The sequence below is a fragment of the Xenopus tropicalis genome, chromosome 4, assembly GCF_000004195.4.
Source record: "Xenopus tropicalis strain Nigerian chromosome 4, UCB_Xtro_10.0, whole genome shotgun sequence".
NCBI lineage: Eukaryota > Metazoa > Chordata > Amphibia > Anura > Pipidae > Xenopus > Xenopus tropicalis.
Window position 1 is genome coordinate 51835865 of NC_030680.2, and position 19017 is coordinate 51854881.

The 19017-nt window shown below is 38.7% G+C and overlaps 1 protein-coding gene across 3 annotated transcripts in view; it reads right to left on the minus strand.

The window, feature by feature from the left end:
• Nucleotides 1-982: 982 nt before the first annotated feature.
• Nucleotides 983-19017, minus strand: part of gnao1 (G protein subunit alpha o1) — a 113752-nt gene continuing 95717 nt past the window's right edge. For 2 of the 3 annotated variants that reach the window (XM_031900107.1, XM_012961158.3), the window contains exons 7-8: nucleotides 12372-12525; nucleotides 7421-11907 (exon numbers count right to left, since the gene is read on the minus strand). In XM_031900107.1, the coding sequence (XP_031755967.1) occupies nucleotides 11720-11907; nucleotides 12372-12525 (342 nt within the window). In that variant the 3' untranslated portion in view covers nucleotides 7421-11719. Of the gene's footprint in view, nucleotides 2663-5148; nucleotides 5303-7420; nucleotides 11908-12371; nucleotides 12526-19017 lie in introns of those variants that run through there. The other variant, NM_001016995.3, reaches the window with a different exon arrangement.

Genomic DNA, 19017 nt, shown 5'->3' on the forward strand with positions numbered 1-19017 from the left:
GCTGGGAGATGAGCACATCCGCAGTGAAGGCTGATTGCGCAAATAATTTTTGTATGCATGCAACTGATAGTGAAACCTAAACATAAGGATATTTATAGGAACATCAATTTAATATCAACAAAATCATCATACACATACATATTTGCAATAGTAAAAATAATATACATGGCACTTACCTATTCCAAAAAAGATAGACTAATCAGACTATTATAAGCGTAATAAGTACAATGACCCTCAAAAGATTTTTTTTAATATTGGGACATTCTATGCAATTCTTCTGCTTTTTATATTCTGACTTTTCAATTGTTGATATTAAATTGATACTGAGGCCCTGGCTGCCTTTTCCGATATCACAAATGAACAACCATCTGGCCAGGACTCAGGTTCCCTAACTGGGACAATATTTTTTTGAATCCATAACCTTATTATAGGCTAAGAGAGAGTCCTGTTCTAATGACTGCAAAGTGGGACCTAAAAACTAAATTCTGAAAGCCTCTGGGCTAAGGATGCAGAGCAGCAGCAGCAGCAGATTTCCAACCTGGATGCAGGCACAATTTCACCTACAGCCTGCAGTTGTACAATAGCGACACAAGGGCCACCTCATTGTGCCCAAAGGGAGCCAGGTTCATTCTCCTTGTACAGTGACGCACGTTGATAAAAAGCAGAATGTTGGAGACAGCTCAGTACAGACAAACATTCTCTTTATTAAGCTACACACGAGTTTCCATTAGTTACGAGAGTCGCTGGCAGCACCAAACTGAGCGCTCGGCAATACAAAGAACACACTCCAGCTTCATTTCTCGCTCATTTATTGATTGATTTTTCATTTTTTTTCTTTAACATTTGTGACCGCTCTTCTTCAATTCGCAAGTGAAATGGTGAAGAAGTCTGAGTTCTAATCAAAGTAGAAATGGCAAAGGTTTGGTCATGAAAATTGTGGATTTAATGTAAACACTACATTCGATTAAATTAGTTTTTTTTGTTTTGTTTTTTTCTTTTTTTTTTCTTTTTTGATGTTTTTTGTGTTTTTTTTCTCAGCACAAACATCCCACATGAGAGGAAAACACCATTCACTATAAGATGGAAAGGATGGGGGGTGGGGCGGGAGAGAAGCAGCACAAAGCATTCACTTAGGAAAGTAAAACAAGATTGAAAGTAAAGAAGCCTATCAGTTTGGAAATACACAGAATTCAGAGCAAAAATTGAAGAGGGGAATTATTTCAGCAGCTGGAGGTCAGTGAGAGCTGTGCTTTTTCTATACAAATCCAAAGAGTGCATGGTACACAGTTCAGAGTAAGGGAATCCAATCAGAAATCAGATCTGTACATTAAATATCTTGGAAAATTCTTTTTTTTCTCCATTCAAATGATAATTTTATTCCACCTAGTCCAACAGAAATAACCCCAATCAAACCCCCCAAAAAACAGATTTATATAAACCCATTTCTTTGCTGGAGGCCATGTTGGCTTCTCTGGCAGTGATGGGGTTGGAAAGGATAAAGGAGATGCTTCTTTACAAGTTGGTGCAAGAAAATGGTAGTAAGAATAATAAGAAGAATAAGAATAAGGGAGGTGTCTTTAAGCTACAAGCACGTGGGAAAAAAAGAACAGTTTTGTTTCTTCTAAATGTACAGACTTAGCTAAACCAGATTTACAGCATCCTATGCAGCCACTAATCCAGTGATAACATTACACATCAACTTTAAGGAAGGCTGTGTTTTTACAAAGGCCAAAGGTCATGCTACCTGCAGATCATCAATTTGAGGGTCCGTAAAGTAGTGCGGAGTAGGAGGGGACAGCGGGGTATGAAACCCCCTAAAAACTGTAGACTGTGCCCCCTGCTCTGCAGTTTGGGTTGGCACTGATACCTTTATCATAAAACGGGGGCCCGCTACATTGTGTTGTTCAGACTAGCTGGGCCTCCCAGAATCCCTCTCAGACCCTCTTACAGCAACAGCACCCACAAAAGCTGAGCACATTGTCCTGCGAGTCTCACAAACACTTCTACCTGGTTAAGAAATTGGAGGGGAATTTTTTTTTTTTGTTTTAACCGAAGAGCTGAACAGAAGAGATAAACCTGAAGGTTCGCTTGGGTCCTGTTTGTGTGAAACTGATCGCAACACACATATCTTAAAAGATTAAAATATATTATATTCCCTTTATCAAATAAGTCCTACACTATCTTTCAGTCCTGGAAAGAACAGTCATGGGTTACATGAGTTGCAGAAGTTCCAGCACTGAAAGGGTTAGGCAGATTGGGACCTACAGAGAATCCTTAAAAATGAGGAAACTCGATTATTTTGGATAAGGGCTGTCAGGAATCTATTCTGTTGACAGCTCTTTGAGACAAACTAAAAAGATTGGTTATATATATATATATATTTATATATATATAAATGTTTATTTTTGTTTTGCCTTCTGTTTACCAAGTTGCATTTTTTTATCGCCAGAAGATAAATTGCTATACAGAGAAAATCAGTACAAGCCGCAGCCTCTGAGGTTGTTGGCAATGATGATGTCAGTGACGGCATCGAATACCACCTGGATATTATTCGTATCTGTGGCGCAAGTCATGTGACAATAAATCTCCTTATTGGGAGAGCGGTTCTTGCTTTCAAATTGTGCTTGGATATAAGCAGCAGCATCTTCATAGGTGTTAGGACCTAATGAACAGACAAAAAAGGCATAAAAAACAATGAGGACATGTGAGACAATAAATATGAAAAAAGCAAATCTAAAGGTAACTAAAACCCCACTAACAAAAGATCAAGTGCACCAAATGATTGGCTACTGTACCAGCCTTGAGGTAAAGCAGCACTAGAGAAGTGATCATTACAGCTGCTGGAGATGCACTTTGCACATCTTTTTCCAAATTTTCCATTTTCAAAATGATCTATATCAGAGGCCCTGCTGTTTTTTTGTACAGGAAACTCATTTTGCCTTTAAATATTCCCTGTCTGTGCACATGAATTTGCAATAAATATACTGGGGCACAACTGCAACCACAGTTACACAAAAATGTAATTGCTCAATGTTATGGCATTTATTAAAGGTATGTGTGTCCAAAACTGCATTTAGCACTGTCACACTGTTGCATATAGCACTGCTGCATCCATCCTGCCTCCTGTTGTGAATTTTGTGCCTACTAATGCTGGGAAACCCTAGAGCAGGCATGCCCAACCTTTTATAACCGTGAGCCACATTCAAATGGAAAAGGATTTGGAGAGCAACACATGCATGAAAAAGGGTTCTGGGTGTGCCTATTAACCAAATCCAGCAGCAAGACTGGGCAGCAGTGCTACCCATTAAACCAATGTGATGAGAAGAGGCAACATGGACACAATGACAGCCATATGGCAGTGCAGGAGCATGTTGTTTGGACACACAGAATTGCACCAATACACACGCACACACAAGCATTTTTTTTTCAAATGCATAAGTTTTGTTGCAGTGAAAAAGAATTGAACAACAAATTTACCAGAATGTTTAAAATACACAACAAATACAAAACAATCTCAATTCGATAACTCTGGAAATGTTGAAGCAAAAAAATGTGATTATGTTTTTTTGCCACGACTTTTTAAAACAAAAATGTATACTCTTTTTGGAGCCCATACAGTTTAATATATGTAGAAAAGTTGCATAAATACCATGTGAACTTCCAGAAAAAAGTTTTTTTTTTCTACACAAACATACCTTATTCCACAGACCAAAAGAAAACTATGATAATTTCACATCATCATTCACACAATCTAACCCAACCTCTACCATACCTTGTTCTATATGTTCTTTGAATTTCCTTTGTTTCCAGAGAATCAGTGCACCACCCGCTATGGAAAGCAGAGGGATACGGATGGGGCTGCATTACTGTCTATATAAACAGGTAACCTACCAATGGGTTCCTTTCCTGAAGTATCAGGTATGTTTGTGTAGAAAAAAAAAACCATTTATACAATGTTGTATTTAATTCTGGAAGTTCTGAAAGTGTCTATGTACTTTTTCTACATAAGCCCAGCTGAATGAGCTCATGTCAAAAATGGGGCCTTTTATACATAATATTATCTACTATATTATAAGGGTAAAACAGGTAATAGGGGTCATATACTATGTGCAAAGCAGCATCCAAAGCAGAATGTAAAGTGCAGAATATAGCCACAAGTCTTGGCCTGCACAGCGGCAATTCCTGTGGAAGTGCAGTGAGCGAAATGCACAATTACATGTCAGTGCTAGGATTGGCAATCAGAGCTTACTGTTCATCTGTTGATAGAGTTTTAGGGTTATGTAGGGAAGCCGTGTAACTACAGCTTTCAAGCTAGATAAACTCTATGTTTAGAAGTATGGTATAACTGCTGCTGCATTAAGTAGGGGCTAAGATACAGTTTCTATAAAGGATAGTGCCAGTGATATAGGCAGTGATCATCAGCAGGGTCAGAAGGAATGGATGTTGCAAAACATTGGAAATACTGCAACAGAACCTGCTTGTTCAGATAATCCCAAACACAAGGCAAAGTAAGATTGCAGTGTAGTGATGTGCAGCCTACCCCCACTCAACCCTAATCAACACACTCCCAACCTGGACTCGGCAAGACCTGCCCGACCCTGCTACCAGTGGTGTCATTGGGGAGGTAGGACAGACAGATGCAAGTATATAAAATTAACAAACTGCAGGAGGAGAAACAGTGGCATTCTAGTGACCCATAAACAGTGATTTGCAGGTCCCAATCTGCTTGACCTGTGGACTTCTGGCCAACACCAACATCACTTCTGCAATAGTCCAGTTACCCTATGTATTCAAGGCGGGGATTAATAACTACAAAAAATATTAGCTTCTTCATTTACGTATCTTGTGTCTCAAAAATTTTTTGCACCTTTGCAGCACTAAGCATGCTGTAAGTATATTTGAATTCCAGGCTGTGACACAACAAAACACTGAAAAGGCCAAAGGGGGTGAATGCATGTATAAGGCACTGCATCCCACACAAATCCTTTTTTTAACAGGCCACTATAACCTCACATTTTTAGCAGATATTGCCCTTAATAGGGGGTGATATCTATATTAGCACAGCCTTACTCAATTTATGGGGAGTAATCAGATTAGAACAATCACTGTCCCTTAAGCTGTGATGCCGAGAGCCAAATCCATTCTTACCTGTGTACTCTGGGAAGCAAATGGTCAGAGGTGACTTCTTGATCTTCTCAGCAAACAGGTCCTTCTTGTTAAGGAAGAGAATGATTGATGTGTCAATGAAGAACTTGTTGTTACAGATGGAGTCGAAGAGCATAAGAGACTCGTGCATCCGGTTCTATAGCGAGGAGACAGGAGAGAGAAGAGGTGGAAGACAGAAAGAAAGGAGAAAAGAAGTTAGGCTAAGGAGAGAGGAATGGTTACCAGTGTAAAAACAAAGGGAAAAAGAAACAAACATTAGATTCTAAATGCTTCTACAAATATTGCTATTCCTAATACAGCAGAATGTAAACCAGCATATGATTAATAAAGTGACAATTTCCATCAAAATAAAAAGTATTCACTATTCACCATAAACCAATGGGTAACATAATTCATTTTAAAGGAAATTCTATTGTACTCAAATTTTAAAAATATTTTGCTTTGCGCTGTTAAGAGCATTTCATAATATTCATGGCAATGGATCTACATGCATTCCATCAGTTTCCAGACTGGAACGCCAGATAGATTTCTAACAGACTAAATTAACCTATTTGGTAAAAGTTCTACACTTTCCACCAGGTCTAGTAACCCAAAACAACACAGTGAATGGATAGAGAGCATACAATAGTGACAAGGTATGGTTGCATTACTACTGTTTCAATTGTTTGGAACAGCTGCGGTGCCTCTTTACTTCCTTAGCCAATGAACTATATGCATTGCTGACTGCATTGGTAGATAAAACTTTGAAACCAACTGATATCCACACTGATGCAGGCTGGGATCAGAGGGCAATTATAAACTTACCAATGATCATTTAAAACATTGTATTTTTATATTATTGGTATATGTATAGCTAGATTAAGTCTCTTTTCGTTTGAAGATGCCACATAATAGACTGAAAAGAAATTATATAAAAACAAGTCGAGAGTTCACATTTTCTGCTGCAGTTTTGGAGAGTTTGAATTTTTAAAACTAAATGGTCTGGCCTGGGTTAAAACACATAGTGATGTGCTATACACTGCAGGGGAGTATCCTATTGGTAGATGTTTCCTTACTATATCACTGTTTCCTTTAGTGCATACTCTACCAATGTCCTACACCAAACACCATGCAATAATGACTACTTGTCCCATTGTCACCCTAACACGCATAGTTAAATAGAAGCTGAAGATAATAATAGGAATGATTTGTATGTTTTCTAAAAATGTCTTAACTTCTTGATAAACCAAACAAATGTGAAAGTTAAAAAAACAAGAGCATCTAACCAGTTTTTGACATTTTTTGTGGAAAACCGGAGTGCCTGCCTGCTGTTTCTCTAATTGCGATTTCCCCAAACCAGTGGAGCAACACGTTGCTCACTAACCCCTTGGATGTTGCTCCCAGTGGCCTCAACCAGGTGCTTATCTTTGAATTCCTGTCTTAGAGGCAAGTTTTGTTTGCATAAAAACCAAGTGTTCTGCCAAACAGTTTGCCGGTCTATAAAGGCGGCTACCAAATAACCAATCACAACTCTTATTTGGCACCTCAGGTAATCCCTCCTTTTGTTGGTCCTGAACCCTTTTTACATTTGAATGTGGCTCACAGGTAAAAGAGGTTTGGGACCCCTGCTCTAGAGGAAATCCAGGGCTGGGTGCAAAGTGGCCATTTTTTTATATTTTGCATCCTGCCCTTTACTTTGCAAATGAGGTCTATCATCTTTAGCCTGAAATCCTATAGTCTCACAATATCAATTTACCTTGACACTATGCTAGGTCTTTATTTATTCTCTATTTCTATTGTCATTCTGTCTATTGGCAAAAAGTCAGCAGCACATTAGATGTGGATGCTAAAAGTAAGGCAATTTATTACGTGGCATAAGCAATGTTTTCAGCCCCTTTTAGCCCTCTATCAAGCACCCACACTTGTACACTGATACATTGTTTAAAGCTGAAAAAGGGAAAGGGGCAGAACCACACTTCCTTCCATTACCCCATAGTGCATAGTGAAAGCAGTGGAACTACACATTTCTTTGTACAAAATATTCACTTTTTGTTATTAAAAAAAAAAGCACTTTCCAAGGATTAAAGTAAAAACAAAATATGACCAACAGATATCCGCCAAAAAATAAAAAGACCACCAAAAGTTTCTCTGCCGCAAACCAACCTTCCCAGGCCTGAACAACAGGAAGGTATATTCACAGAGCTTATTACAAAAAGTATCTCTTACAGCTTTAGCACAGACCAAGAACTGAAGGAAATTATTTGCTATAATTGGATTTTCTTGAAAATTGCAGACATCTTTTATTATGCAGTTTGCGTGTAACACATTGTATCTATATAAACACACTGTACAATTATTAATAAAATGGATTGAGTTTATACTCAACATAAATTAGACTCTATCAACGTTAAAATACAATGTATCTGTTTTAATTCTCTTTATAACATAGGCGAACTTCATACAGGTATAGGACCCATTATCCAGAATGCTCGGGACCAAGGGTATTCCGGATAAGGGGTCTTTCCATAATTTGGATCTCCATACCTTAAGTCTACTAAAAAATTAATAAAACATTAATTAAACCCAATAGGATTGTTTTGCATCCAATAAGGATTATTTATATCTTAGTTGGGATAAATTACAAGGTTCTGTTTTATTTCTACATAAAAAAAAGGAAATCAGTTTAAAAATTCTGAATTATTTGCTTATAATGGAGTCTATGGGAGACGGGCTTTCCGTAATTCGGAACTTTCTGGATAACGGGTTTCCGGATAAGGGGTCCGATACCTGTATTTAGGTGCGTTCTAGAAAAAGACCGCAGATTTTGACATGAAGATTACTTTGGTTATTCATAAGCTAAACATTTTGTTATTTAGATTTGCCATCATAATTTATGATACATCGTTTTTATATATGTACATGTTTTAAAAAATACTGTTCATTCTTAAAGGGCCGGTAACACCAAAATAGTTATAATAAAATGAGTGTATATACATTTAAATAAATGTAATGTTACCCTGCATGTGTATAAAAATGCATGTTTGCCTCAGAATCCATAATAGTTTATATAAATAAGCTACTTTGTAGCCAAGAACAACGCTATCCAAGGTCCAGTAGGCCTGCAGTGCCCATGCAGACCATTTAACAGATGCACTATTTAGAATACATTTGCTTAGCAGCTATGTGGAGATAAACAGGAGACAAGTGTCATCCATTACTCTCTACACTCCTATAGAATGAATAATTTGCTAATACAATTTAGGAGATGCTGGACAGGCAGATATGATTTATAAATGTAAATTGTTCCTTTCTGATGTTACTGGCCCTTTAAGTGGACAAATACCTAGTAGAAAGAAAGAAAATCCTATCTGAATAATGCAAGCAACTGACATACTCTTTAACTGCTGTAGCTCCGACAAATGCAAATAAAGGGAGATAATGTTGAATTAATTTGATCCAAATCTTGCATGACCAAGATGACTTCCACAATTTGGGTCCAATTCAAAAAACAAAACAAAAATATTAACACTGATCTAATAAATGGGGAATCCTTTTTTACCCCCAAAATGACATGTTTTGTAAGTAACGCACACTATGTATCCCCATATGAAGTAGACATTTTGTGCTTCAATTAACAAAACTTTAAATTCCTGGCAGGCTAAAGATAGTTATCAGTTTCTGTATTTCAGATGAGGACTGGTTTGGAGGCACAGACAGCCAGTTACTTCAAATTAACAAAAAAGTGAAATGATCAAACCTTACAGTATGCATAAAAAATAATATCAGGGATTTAGAACACAGAGGAGAAAACCAAACAGAATTAAAATGTTGCTAGTGGGCAAAATTCATATAATAGTTTCATCTATATTCACTAATTTATTCCCTAGCGATGTTGGGCTTCATCAGGGCTGGACTGGCCAACCAGAGGATCTCCCAGTGGGTACAGGCCCCAAGCTTGGGACAATTCTCATCATCTTGTCCTTTTTTTCCATACGGGCTTAAATAACAAAAAAAATTACATTTTGGCACAATCTATTTGCTGTGATAATAGTGTTATGTTCTCTGGTGGGCCCTCAGAGGCCCAGTCTGACACCATATATATATATATATATATATATATATATATATATATATATATATATATATATATATTTGATACATTTGAGCTGTGACAGCGACAAAGTGAACTGTTTGAATAACAGTGCAACCAAGTCAATGCATGGCAGCCTGTCATTAATGCCCATGAATGAACACATCCATTAATATCAACATGAAGGACAAAAGGAGGTGGTAATAAACAGGGGTCAACCCATAATAAAGTTTCATATATACCTTCAAGTAAAAAGCTTGAATGGCACACTAAAAAAAGTTAATTTATCAAATCTATACAAATACCAATCTGTGCCAATACCATTTTGCAGGTCAGAACACTGCCCATGGCTGGCATTTTTCAGGGCAACTGGGTCCCCAGGCATTTTTGTTTCACGTATAAAGGTGTGCAGAATCCAACAGAACAAGTCTGGACTGGAAGTAAAAGAGGTCCTGGCATCTGAAGACACAGAGGTGCAACCAACCCCCAACCAGCCTAATATTGACTGTCTATGGTATCTTACAGCAGCCCCTCTGGCATTCGCCAGAATCCACAGATTGCCAGTCTGGGCCTGCAATAAGAGTGACAGAAATTTAGCTTTACAACCTCAGGTAAACGTCTTATCTTACACACTACTGAAGCATGTAATGTTAGATTTATCCAACAAAGAAACCATCCAATCCAACACATCTCACCAATGAGTAGGAGCAGCATTGTTCAGAGCCTTCAATAAGACAATCCGGACTAACAGTCATGCCCATGAGGGAAAGCCTCAGCCAAGACAGCATATGTGCATGCACTGTACAGAGCTTTGCCACTATACTGCCTATTTAAGGGGAAGCTAAATGAAATAAAACAACTTATGCATTCAGAAAGCTCAGAAATGGTGGAGATTGGTGGAGATTTCTCCACAGATTAACAGCAGAGCAGGTGGCGCACTAGGAAGCAATGGTGCTCTGCATCTTTTCAATTTGCTGCAAAATGTAATAAAATACAGATTTGATCCTTTTTGTGCTTATAAATGTATTGTACATGCCACTTGCCCGAACAAGTTTTACTATCTGGATCATGTATAGAAAGCCAGTAAGGTATCAGACAGCGGCAAATGCTCGGAGTTTACTAGTCACATTACAGAGAGCCAACATACAAACTTTATTAAAATAAAGCTTAAGGTATATTTGCATAAACCTAACCTAATTATGGCAAGTAAACATAAACCATGGATTTTCGAATATATTACTATTATTAGGTATTAACAGAGAACATCGGTGTGACAGGAAATAGTGATAGTCTTTCTACTATAGGATATCTCTAGGGAGCAGATGGTAGTTTCATGCCCTCAGGGACATTATGATACAGTCCATTTAATAAAAACCCCATTGCAAACCAAAATTTCATTAAGTGAAATAAGGTAGTTAAAATCCAGGAATGGATCTATCTGATGAAATGGAGTTAGGGGGCATCACAGAATGAACCATTTAGCATCTATCTTATACATTTTTAACTACTGCTGCAATAAGGTGGCTTCTGTGTTCTTCTTGCCCAGTGCTAAAGGCGACCATGGGCTGATCCCTAAAGGGTTTGACCGATTGACTGCACTGTTCAGGGGCAGATTTAATTAGTTAACCTGCCAAATCAATAAATTAACAGATATCCATAGTACATGCATATCAGTGGGGACAGCTTGTTTGCCACACACAATTATGCACAATTTTATATCTCTGTGTGTCGCAACTTTTAGTTTGAGAAATGGTGTGACCATTGACCCAATAATTATTGTAGTAAGCAGAATGGTTTGTGGTTGAAAACAGATTGCTCTTCATACGGATCAGGTATTTAACCAATGATATTTTAGCCTAACACTGATACAGCTAACATGGAAAGGTTTTGGCACCTTGACCTATTAGTGGAAAGAATATCCTTATGTACAGTAGCTGAACAGTTACTGAAATCCTACTGAATATCCTTATGTACAGTAGCTGAACAGTTACTGAAATCCTACTGAATATCCTTATGTACAGTAGCTGAACAGTTACTGAAATCCTACTGAATATCCTTATGTACAGTAGCTGAACAGATTTAGAAATCCTATTTAAAAATGAGATTCAGTAGCAGCCCATCAAGGCAGATGATTTAGAATTGGAACAAACTACAATTCACAGGAAAGAAAAGAGCCTTAGACAATCTGAGCCTTACAGAAGGAAGTGTTGCTCAACAATTTCATACAGAACCTGGTCAACCATGGTTCCCACTATGAAATAATTCCATAGATATCCAAGAAAAACGCAACAGGTAGGAAAATGCACATTGGTACATGCAGTGTTTAACAGTTGACCAGGGGATTCAATATAACCAAAATTAGTAAAAGGTTTTTTTTTTTTTTTTATAAAAAAAAAAAAAAAAAAAAGTCTGGCTGTGTCTGGGTACAAAGACTGCTCCTGTTGCTCCTCAGCTTTCATTATTCTGCTTCAAAAAGCCTGCTGCTTAGTAAAGGCCACAACCGCGCAGATTATTGGCAATGATGACATCTGTGACTGCATCAAACACAAACTGGATGTTCTGAGTATCTGTAGCGCAGGTGACATGGGTATAAATCTCCTTGGTCTGAGACTTGTTCCGGCTCTCATACTGATGCTGTATGTGGGCTACGGCTTCGGTAAATGAGTTGGGACCTGAAGCAGGAGAGCAGGGAATGAGAGATGAACAGAAAGAACAGAGAGGTCATTTGTGCATGTGTGTGTTTGTTTTTTAGCATCAGGCACTTAGCAAGTTCAGAGACTGACCCTTCTGAAAAGACTTAACACATGAGAAGGTACTACTGTATATTGGCTGGTATGTGTAGCTGTGCTTGGCAGAATACACACAAGCACAGGTTTATATTTGCACACATGACATGTATGTTATTTGCAGGCATGCAAACATTGATACCACTATGTTTTACTAAGTGGAAAATAGTGTATGTGTTAAGATATATAGAAACAGATAAATACACATACATAAATATATGTATACACACATATACTTGTGTGTGTTTTGTTCACTTCAGCAGCTGATTGGCACATAAGCCCAGCTTTATTGTAGTGTACCTGTCCTACTGCATGTGTGTGTGTGTCTGTGTGTGTGTCTGTGTGTGTACCTGTGTAGTCCGGAAAGCAGATAGTGAGAGGAGAGCTCTTGATTTTCTCTTGGAAGATATCCTTCTTATTCAGGAACAGAATGATGGATGTGTCAGTGAACCACTTGTTGTTACAGATGGAGTCAAAAAGTTTGAGGGATTCATGCATCCGGTTCTGTAATCAAAAACAAGAACCGCATATCAAACAAGCCCAAAGCAAGTGCTTCTCCAGGCAAGCAAACTACATGAGCAAGTACTACAAGTACTCCTACCAATGGGTTTCAGCTCCACACTGCTGTGTTTAAAATTCTCCTTCTCCCCCTTCCCCCCCACTTATATGCTTAGATATAGATATGGTCTACTTGTAGCTTGATATCCCAACAACTGTATATGCTAGATTCTATTCCCACCCTCTTTATGTGTGTATGTGTGTGTACACACATACACCAAATCTCTCTTGCTGGTCTTAATTCTCTTGCACTTTTAGTTATTCCAATAGGAATTACCTAACATAACCAAAATCTTTATTAAACTATAAAACAGCAGAGAGAAATAAGAACACAAGCTTGATGATGTTATGGAGACTCCTTAAAATGTTCATATTGGAAGATTCTAGAAAGAATCATGCACTATGCTGAAACTATTTTTATTTTCCTATGTACAAGAGGGACATGCATTTTTGTGGTTACTTTAGGATAGATACATTAATTCAGGACAGACAAGGCCCTGGGAATTAACGCAGAGTTGGAAGCTTGCAGAAAACTGTGACCTGTAATAGATCTTGCCAAATTAGAGATTATTTTTAAAGTGTAGTGAGGATTAGAACCAATTCATGCTTGATTACAGAAGGTAAAGAAAATACAGATTTCATACGGAAACAATGTTAGAATCATGCAGAAAAGCCAAAACAATTGAAAAGGATTCCAAGATCCATGTATTGTCCTTTATTGTGGATAAAGGGAAACATCAATCATGGCAAGATCTTCATCAGGCCACACCCCCTGTTTCTTCCAACCCTTGGCAGTCTTAAAAAAAAAACTTCGTACCTGCCGAATATGATGGCTTTCTCAATATCTGTTGGATATGTGGCCTCTATTAGAAAGAGTCGGACGGTAGAGGAAGTAAAGGTTTGAAGAACTGAAGGCGCAGAGATGTTTGAAGAGATAGGATTGTGCAGACACTTTCCCAGCAGGACCATGAGAGCAGAAAGCAAGTGGACATAGGAACGAAGCACGCCACAAAGTCACGAGGTTAAAAGCAGGCGACAGGTCACAAACTGTGTTTGGTTACAGCTTGTGGTTAGTGCTGAAGAAGGGACCTCTACGCCATTGCCAGACCTGATACACAACACTTGGCAAGTAAAGCAAATGTAGGCCAGCAGTCCAAGGGGTTAAACAAAGCAAGAGTGTTAAAAAGGAAGGAAAAGTGCAAAGTAGATGCGTGCTCAAACTGTGTTAGCCCTACATATAGAGGACCTTTTCAAGGCACCACATAGTGAGAATACAGAAAATGCAGGAGAGGTGCACAGCACTTATTTGGCAGGTGAAAAAACAAATGTTTATTCACCTTTATGAAGCCTGTCCCAGGTTCAAAGAAAGTGCTGCAGCTCTGTTGCACTTCTGAGCGACCCCTAGCAAGTGTAGCTGCTAAGCACCGAACATAAGCAGGTGGTACAGAAAAGTGAGAACTCATTCATGTTACAAGACATTTACAGGTTTAATTTTACTTTAGAATTACTTACAAAACCATTAACAAAACATTAACAAATATTTGAAATGAGGTTCACAGCCTCGTTGTATGAAATATTTGCATGAATCCCATCACAATTTTAACAAATAGCTTTTTTCCCCAAACCCACTGTAAGGCTCAGATAACTTTCTTGCACCATCAGTTACTAAACCCAAGAAGCATATCATGTTGTATCTGTAGGCCCAGCTGTGTCAGTATGTCATGTGTGTATTTGATTTATGTTTGCAACCACCCATGGTGTAAGTGTAACTGACAAATTATATTTGCACAATAAGAACTTACAGGAAGGAAAGACTTGACAGCACAAGAGGGAACGGACAGTAAGCATATCACTGCCTATGTACAGCATCGTTCTATAGATCATTTGTAGCTCCCCAGTTTAAGCCAGGAGTCAGGTATTGCTACTGCAGCACAGTGGGAACCAATAGCAAATTATTTACATAGTCTTAATATAAATCTCTACTTAAAGACTACAGTTGTTCCAGTTTAGTGACATTTTTATAAAGTCACAATACACAAGCAGATGAAGGAATGTTCCCTCTGCATAAGGTTAAATCTAGGATTAATGCAGCATGAATTCACAAGGAATCTCTCAGTTGGGACTGCTGGGGTCAGCAAGTGAAAGGAGGCAGAACAGCTTGGACTGTAAGGTCAGGAACTACAACTAGGAGGGGATAATTAATTGAGGTGGCAGTGGAGTATTTGGCATGGGAAATTGTACTGTTATGTAGGTACAAGATAGGGTGAGTAACTTCAGCAGATGATGGAGTGCACTGGAGTGGCATTGTCAGAAGGGGACTCATCGTTTAGAATAATAATATATTAAGTAGATGAGAGGTGTAGGATTGGTTAGGTTTTCTAATTAGGAGCTGATAGAAGACAATTTTTACTGATTTAAGTGGTAACCAGCAGTAATTTTAGCAAATGACTGACAGGCTGATTTGGGCCTTATATACAGAAAGTAAGGAAATCCAGACAGTTCATTTTCCCTTCACAACGTTCTACAGAGGCCATGTACAGCAAGGGAGTGTTGGCTCTAAGGCCCGTAATGTCAGTCCTCACTCTAAAGCTGGCCATACACACACCGATGATATTGTACGAAACCTCATTTTGTGTGATATTCGGTGCATGTATGGCGGATCGACGAGACAACTGATATGGCAAAGGCTGCGGATATCGGTTGTATCGACGATCGGCCGGGTTAAAAGATTTTGATTGGGCACATGAACAAAATCTGTGTTCAGGGCTGAATCGGCAGGTGGAGGTAGAATTCCTATTGTTTCTACCTCCACATCTGACGATTCAGCCCTGAACGTCAGTGGGAGAAATGAACAATCTTTTCTGCAACCGTAAGATTGGAATTGCTATGTGTATGGCCACCTTTACTTCATAACAAAGCAACATATAAATATCTAGAAAAAACAAATATTTATTAACCTTAAATCTCTACCTATCAGGCCCTGTGACTCACAGCCAGGCCATCAGCTCTGCTCTTGTTTATGGCAAATGTAACATAACTAGGGTACTACATAAGAAAAACATAGGGCAGCTGGTATGGAATAAATGATATAAAAGGAATGAAAATTAAAAATAAATAAATAAATAAAATTTTACAATTATTTAATTCTCATTAACTAGTTTTTTACGTTGCAAATTTTTATTCTGCATAGCACATTTAAATTTAAATACCAAGACTGGTTGCTACTGGCAACTGCACTTGTAATATATAATAACTATAGGGCTTATTTATGAACAATAACAAACAATCAGGTCTTTAGCTTTAATTTTCAAAACTAAATGCTTATCTGTTGCTACTGGTAACTGCTCTTTTGCACTTATGGGGATTATGGGACAAAAGGTGTCAAGTCTGCTACAAGTCTAGTCATCTATAACAGCCAATTAGTAAACGGCATTTACTGTTCAGCTATAAAAACAAAAATTGTATTGGTAGCCATGGGTTTCGACACTGGGGCATTTTTTCTTGTTATTTCTCACCTTACTTCTTTTTCATTCCCTCTATAAAATTAGCATAATATTTGTCATATAAGCTTGGAAGCCAAGTTCAGGATTTCTCCATGTGTTTATTAATTATCAATTAACATGATGCACACTGCAGTTGCAAACATTTTACCTACAGATAGATCTTAAGACTAAATTAGGGCAGTTCTAAATTTGGGCAATATTAGTGTTGAAGGCACAGAATTATGGGTTGGTGCATCCTTGTACTAAGGGGTAACAGAATGATTTGGAGCAGAAAATGGTCAAGTTGGGTCAGTGCATTTTGGGGAATATTATAATGCCCCCAGATCCGAAAAATGGGTCATTATAGATATAGGCAGTTTATGCACACAATTACAGCACTTTGTGTACTTTGTATTATGTGGTAGGACCAGGCATTAAGCATGACCTGGAGCCATCTGTAGGCAAAGAATAACTGAACACCTAAAATGGAAGCGGCTGCATTTAGCCATTGGAAATGCAGCAAAGAAAAGATGCTACATTACCATATGCATTTATCAAAGCAAGCCACTTGAAACATGGGCAGTTTATTATTATTATTATTATTATTATTATTATTATGTGCCTTTGTATAGCAAGAGATTTTAGATCCATGAAAGTAGGTTTAGTTTACCCCATGCACTCTCATAATGCATCATCTTAAAAGTTTATGTATTGTTATCTTTTCAGGCAGGACTGAAACACATGTTAAATACATGTTAAATGTAAGTACTGGTTAGAATATGAAAGGAAACAAGCACATATAACATATTCATATTTTTAATCGATTATTATTAGCATAGGACAGAGCATATGTCTATACTGCATTTCTGCAAGAGATGCACCAAATCCAGCATTCAGTTGGTGTTTCCACCTAGTTCCAGCACTTTTTCTAGGATTCAGCTAAAAACATACTTAGTGCTCAGCCAAACGCAATCTTAAGTCATGTGACTTTACGGCACCAAATAACCAAAGGGGACACATTTATTCAGATTATGCAATTTGTGTGATTTTGGTTGTTTTGGGGCTTTAGACTTGCTTCATTTTTTGGCAGAATCATTTGCTCTAATTAATTGGGGTTGGTACATCCTTTATTTGTAATGCATCTACTTATGTACTTAGGGACACACCAAAGACTGGATTAGAACAAAATGTTGTTGTGTTTGAGACTGCCAAACAGCACGTTAATGCAGAAATATAAAACAAAGGATTTGAATGCATTTACCAGTACTAGGACCAGGTAAGACAGTACAACACTAGTATGACAAAGAATTCCACATCTCAGCATGCAGTGCTGTATTTTACAAAAAGAGTTACGGTCATTGCACCCCCTTTCAGCTCAGGAAGGCAAATATTTCAAAGCGGCATACAGTACCAAGAGACCTCATAGCGCTTACCAACAGATTACCGGAAAACTTTCTGTGTTCATAAAAATCTGCAATTGAAATTCATAAACCACAAAGGATTTGCCACAAATACCAAATGCAAATTTTCATTTCAATATATAAATTTCAGCCCTAACATCATTCTCCAATCAAATAAGATGCTTTTTTTGGAATTAAAAAATAGGATAATCAAGAGCAATACAAAGCAGGTAATACAATAAAAAAAATCAATATAAGTTTATAAAATGCTGATTAAGGCATCATATAATAATATTTATAATATGCTGGATCCACTAGCGTAGCAGCATTTTGATTGACTTCAACTGGTTTTTTATTTGGCTTTTGTTTTTTATTTGGCTGCTGAATCAACACTAATGCAGACTTCAATAGCTTTAATTCAATGGATTGCTATTGCTTCATCATTCTTTATTGGGCTGCTATAAATATGTAAATTACACCACATGAGGACAAAGATGGTCAGTGTGCCATAGAGAAGAGGATGTACTAAGACACAGACCATATTAAGACAAACTGGCAAGGTCTCAGTACACAGAGGACCTATGCTAGTATGGGTGCATGCAGGATAGTTATGCATAGGTACCTGGAAAATACAAGGGCGGGGTGGAGGGTGCATGCAAAGAGGTCAGTTTTTAGGTGTTAAAAATAAAGAATTAGTACATAGCTGTAAAAGGAAAATCACAGGACAGTACTGGAGGCATGCAGACAGTAACAATTAAAGCTTGCAGACAGCGGAGAAAAATATGTAAACAGGTACTAATAGGAAGTCAGAATCCCAGCCAGGGGGAAGGGACGTGTCCGGCCACAGAAAGGGAAAGGGGCGAGTCCAGCCATGCAAAGGGGCACGGGAGAGTCCAGCCATGCAAAGGGGCACGGGAGAGTCCAGCCATGCAAAGGGGCACGGGAGAGTCCAGCCATGCAAAGGGGCACGGGAGAGTCCAGCCATGCAAAGGGGCAGGGGCGAGTCCAGCCATGCAAAGGGGCAGGGGCGAGTCCAGCCATGCAAAGGGGCAGGGGCGAGTCCAGCCATGCAAAGGGGCAGGGGCGAGTCCAGCCATGCAAAGGGGCAGGGGCGAGTCCAGCCATGCAAAGGGGCAGGGGCGAGTCCAGCCATGCAAAGGGGCAGGGGCGAGTCCAGCCATGCAAAGGGGCAGGGGCGAGTCCAGCCATGCAAAGGGGCAGGGGCGAGTCCAGCCATGCAAAGGGGCAGGGGCGAGTCCAGCCATGCAAAGGGGCAGGGGCCAGTCCAGCCATGCAAAGGGGCAGGGGCCAGTCCAGCCATGCAAAGGGGCAGGGGCCAGTCCAGCCATGCAAAGGGGCAGGGGCCAGTCCAGCCATGCAAAGGGGCAGGGATGAGGAAATTAGGCTAGGGAAACAATACTAGATAAAATTGTACAACAGAAATATTATAGACTAGTAGGACAGGCAGCCATATAACTACAGGCCAGTACCGAAAAATGTCCACGTTGTTACAACTGTTATACCAGATATAAAAAAAAAAATAATCTTGGAATTAT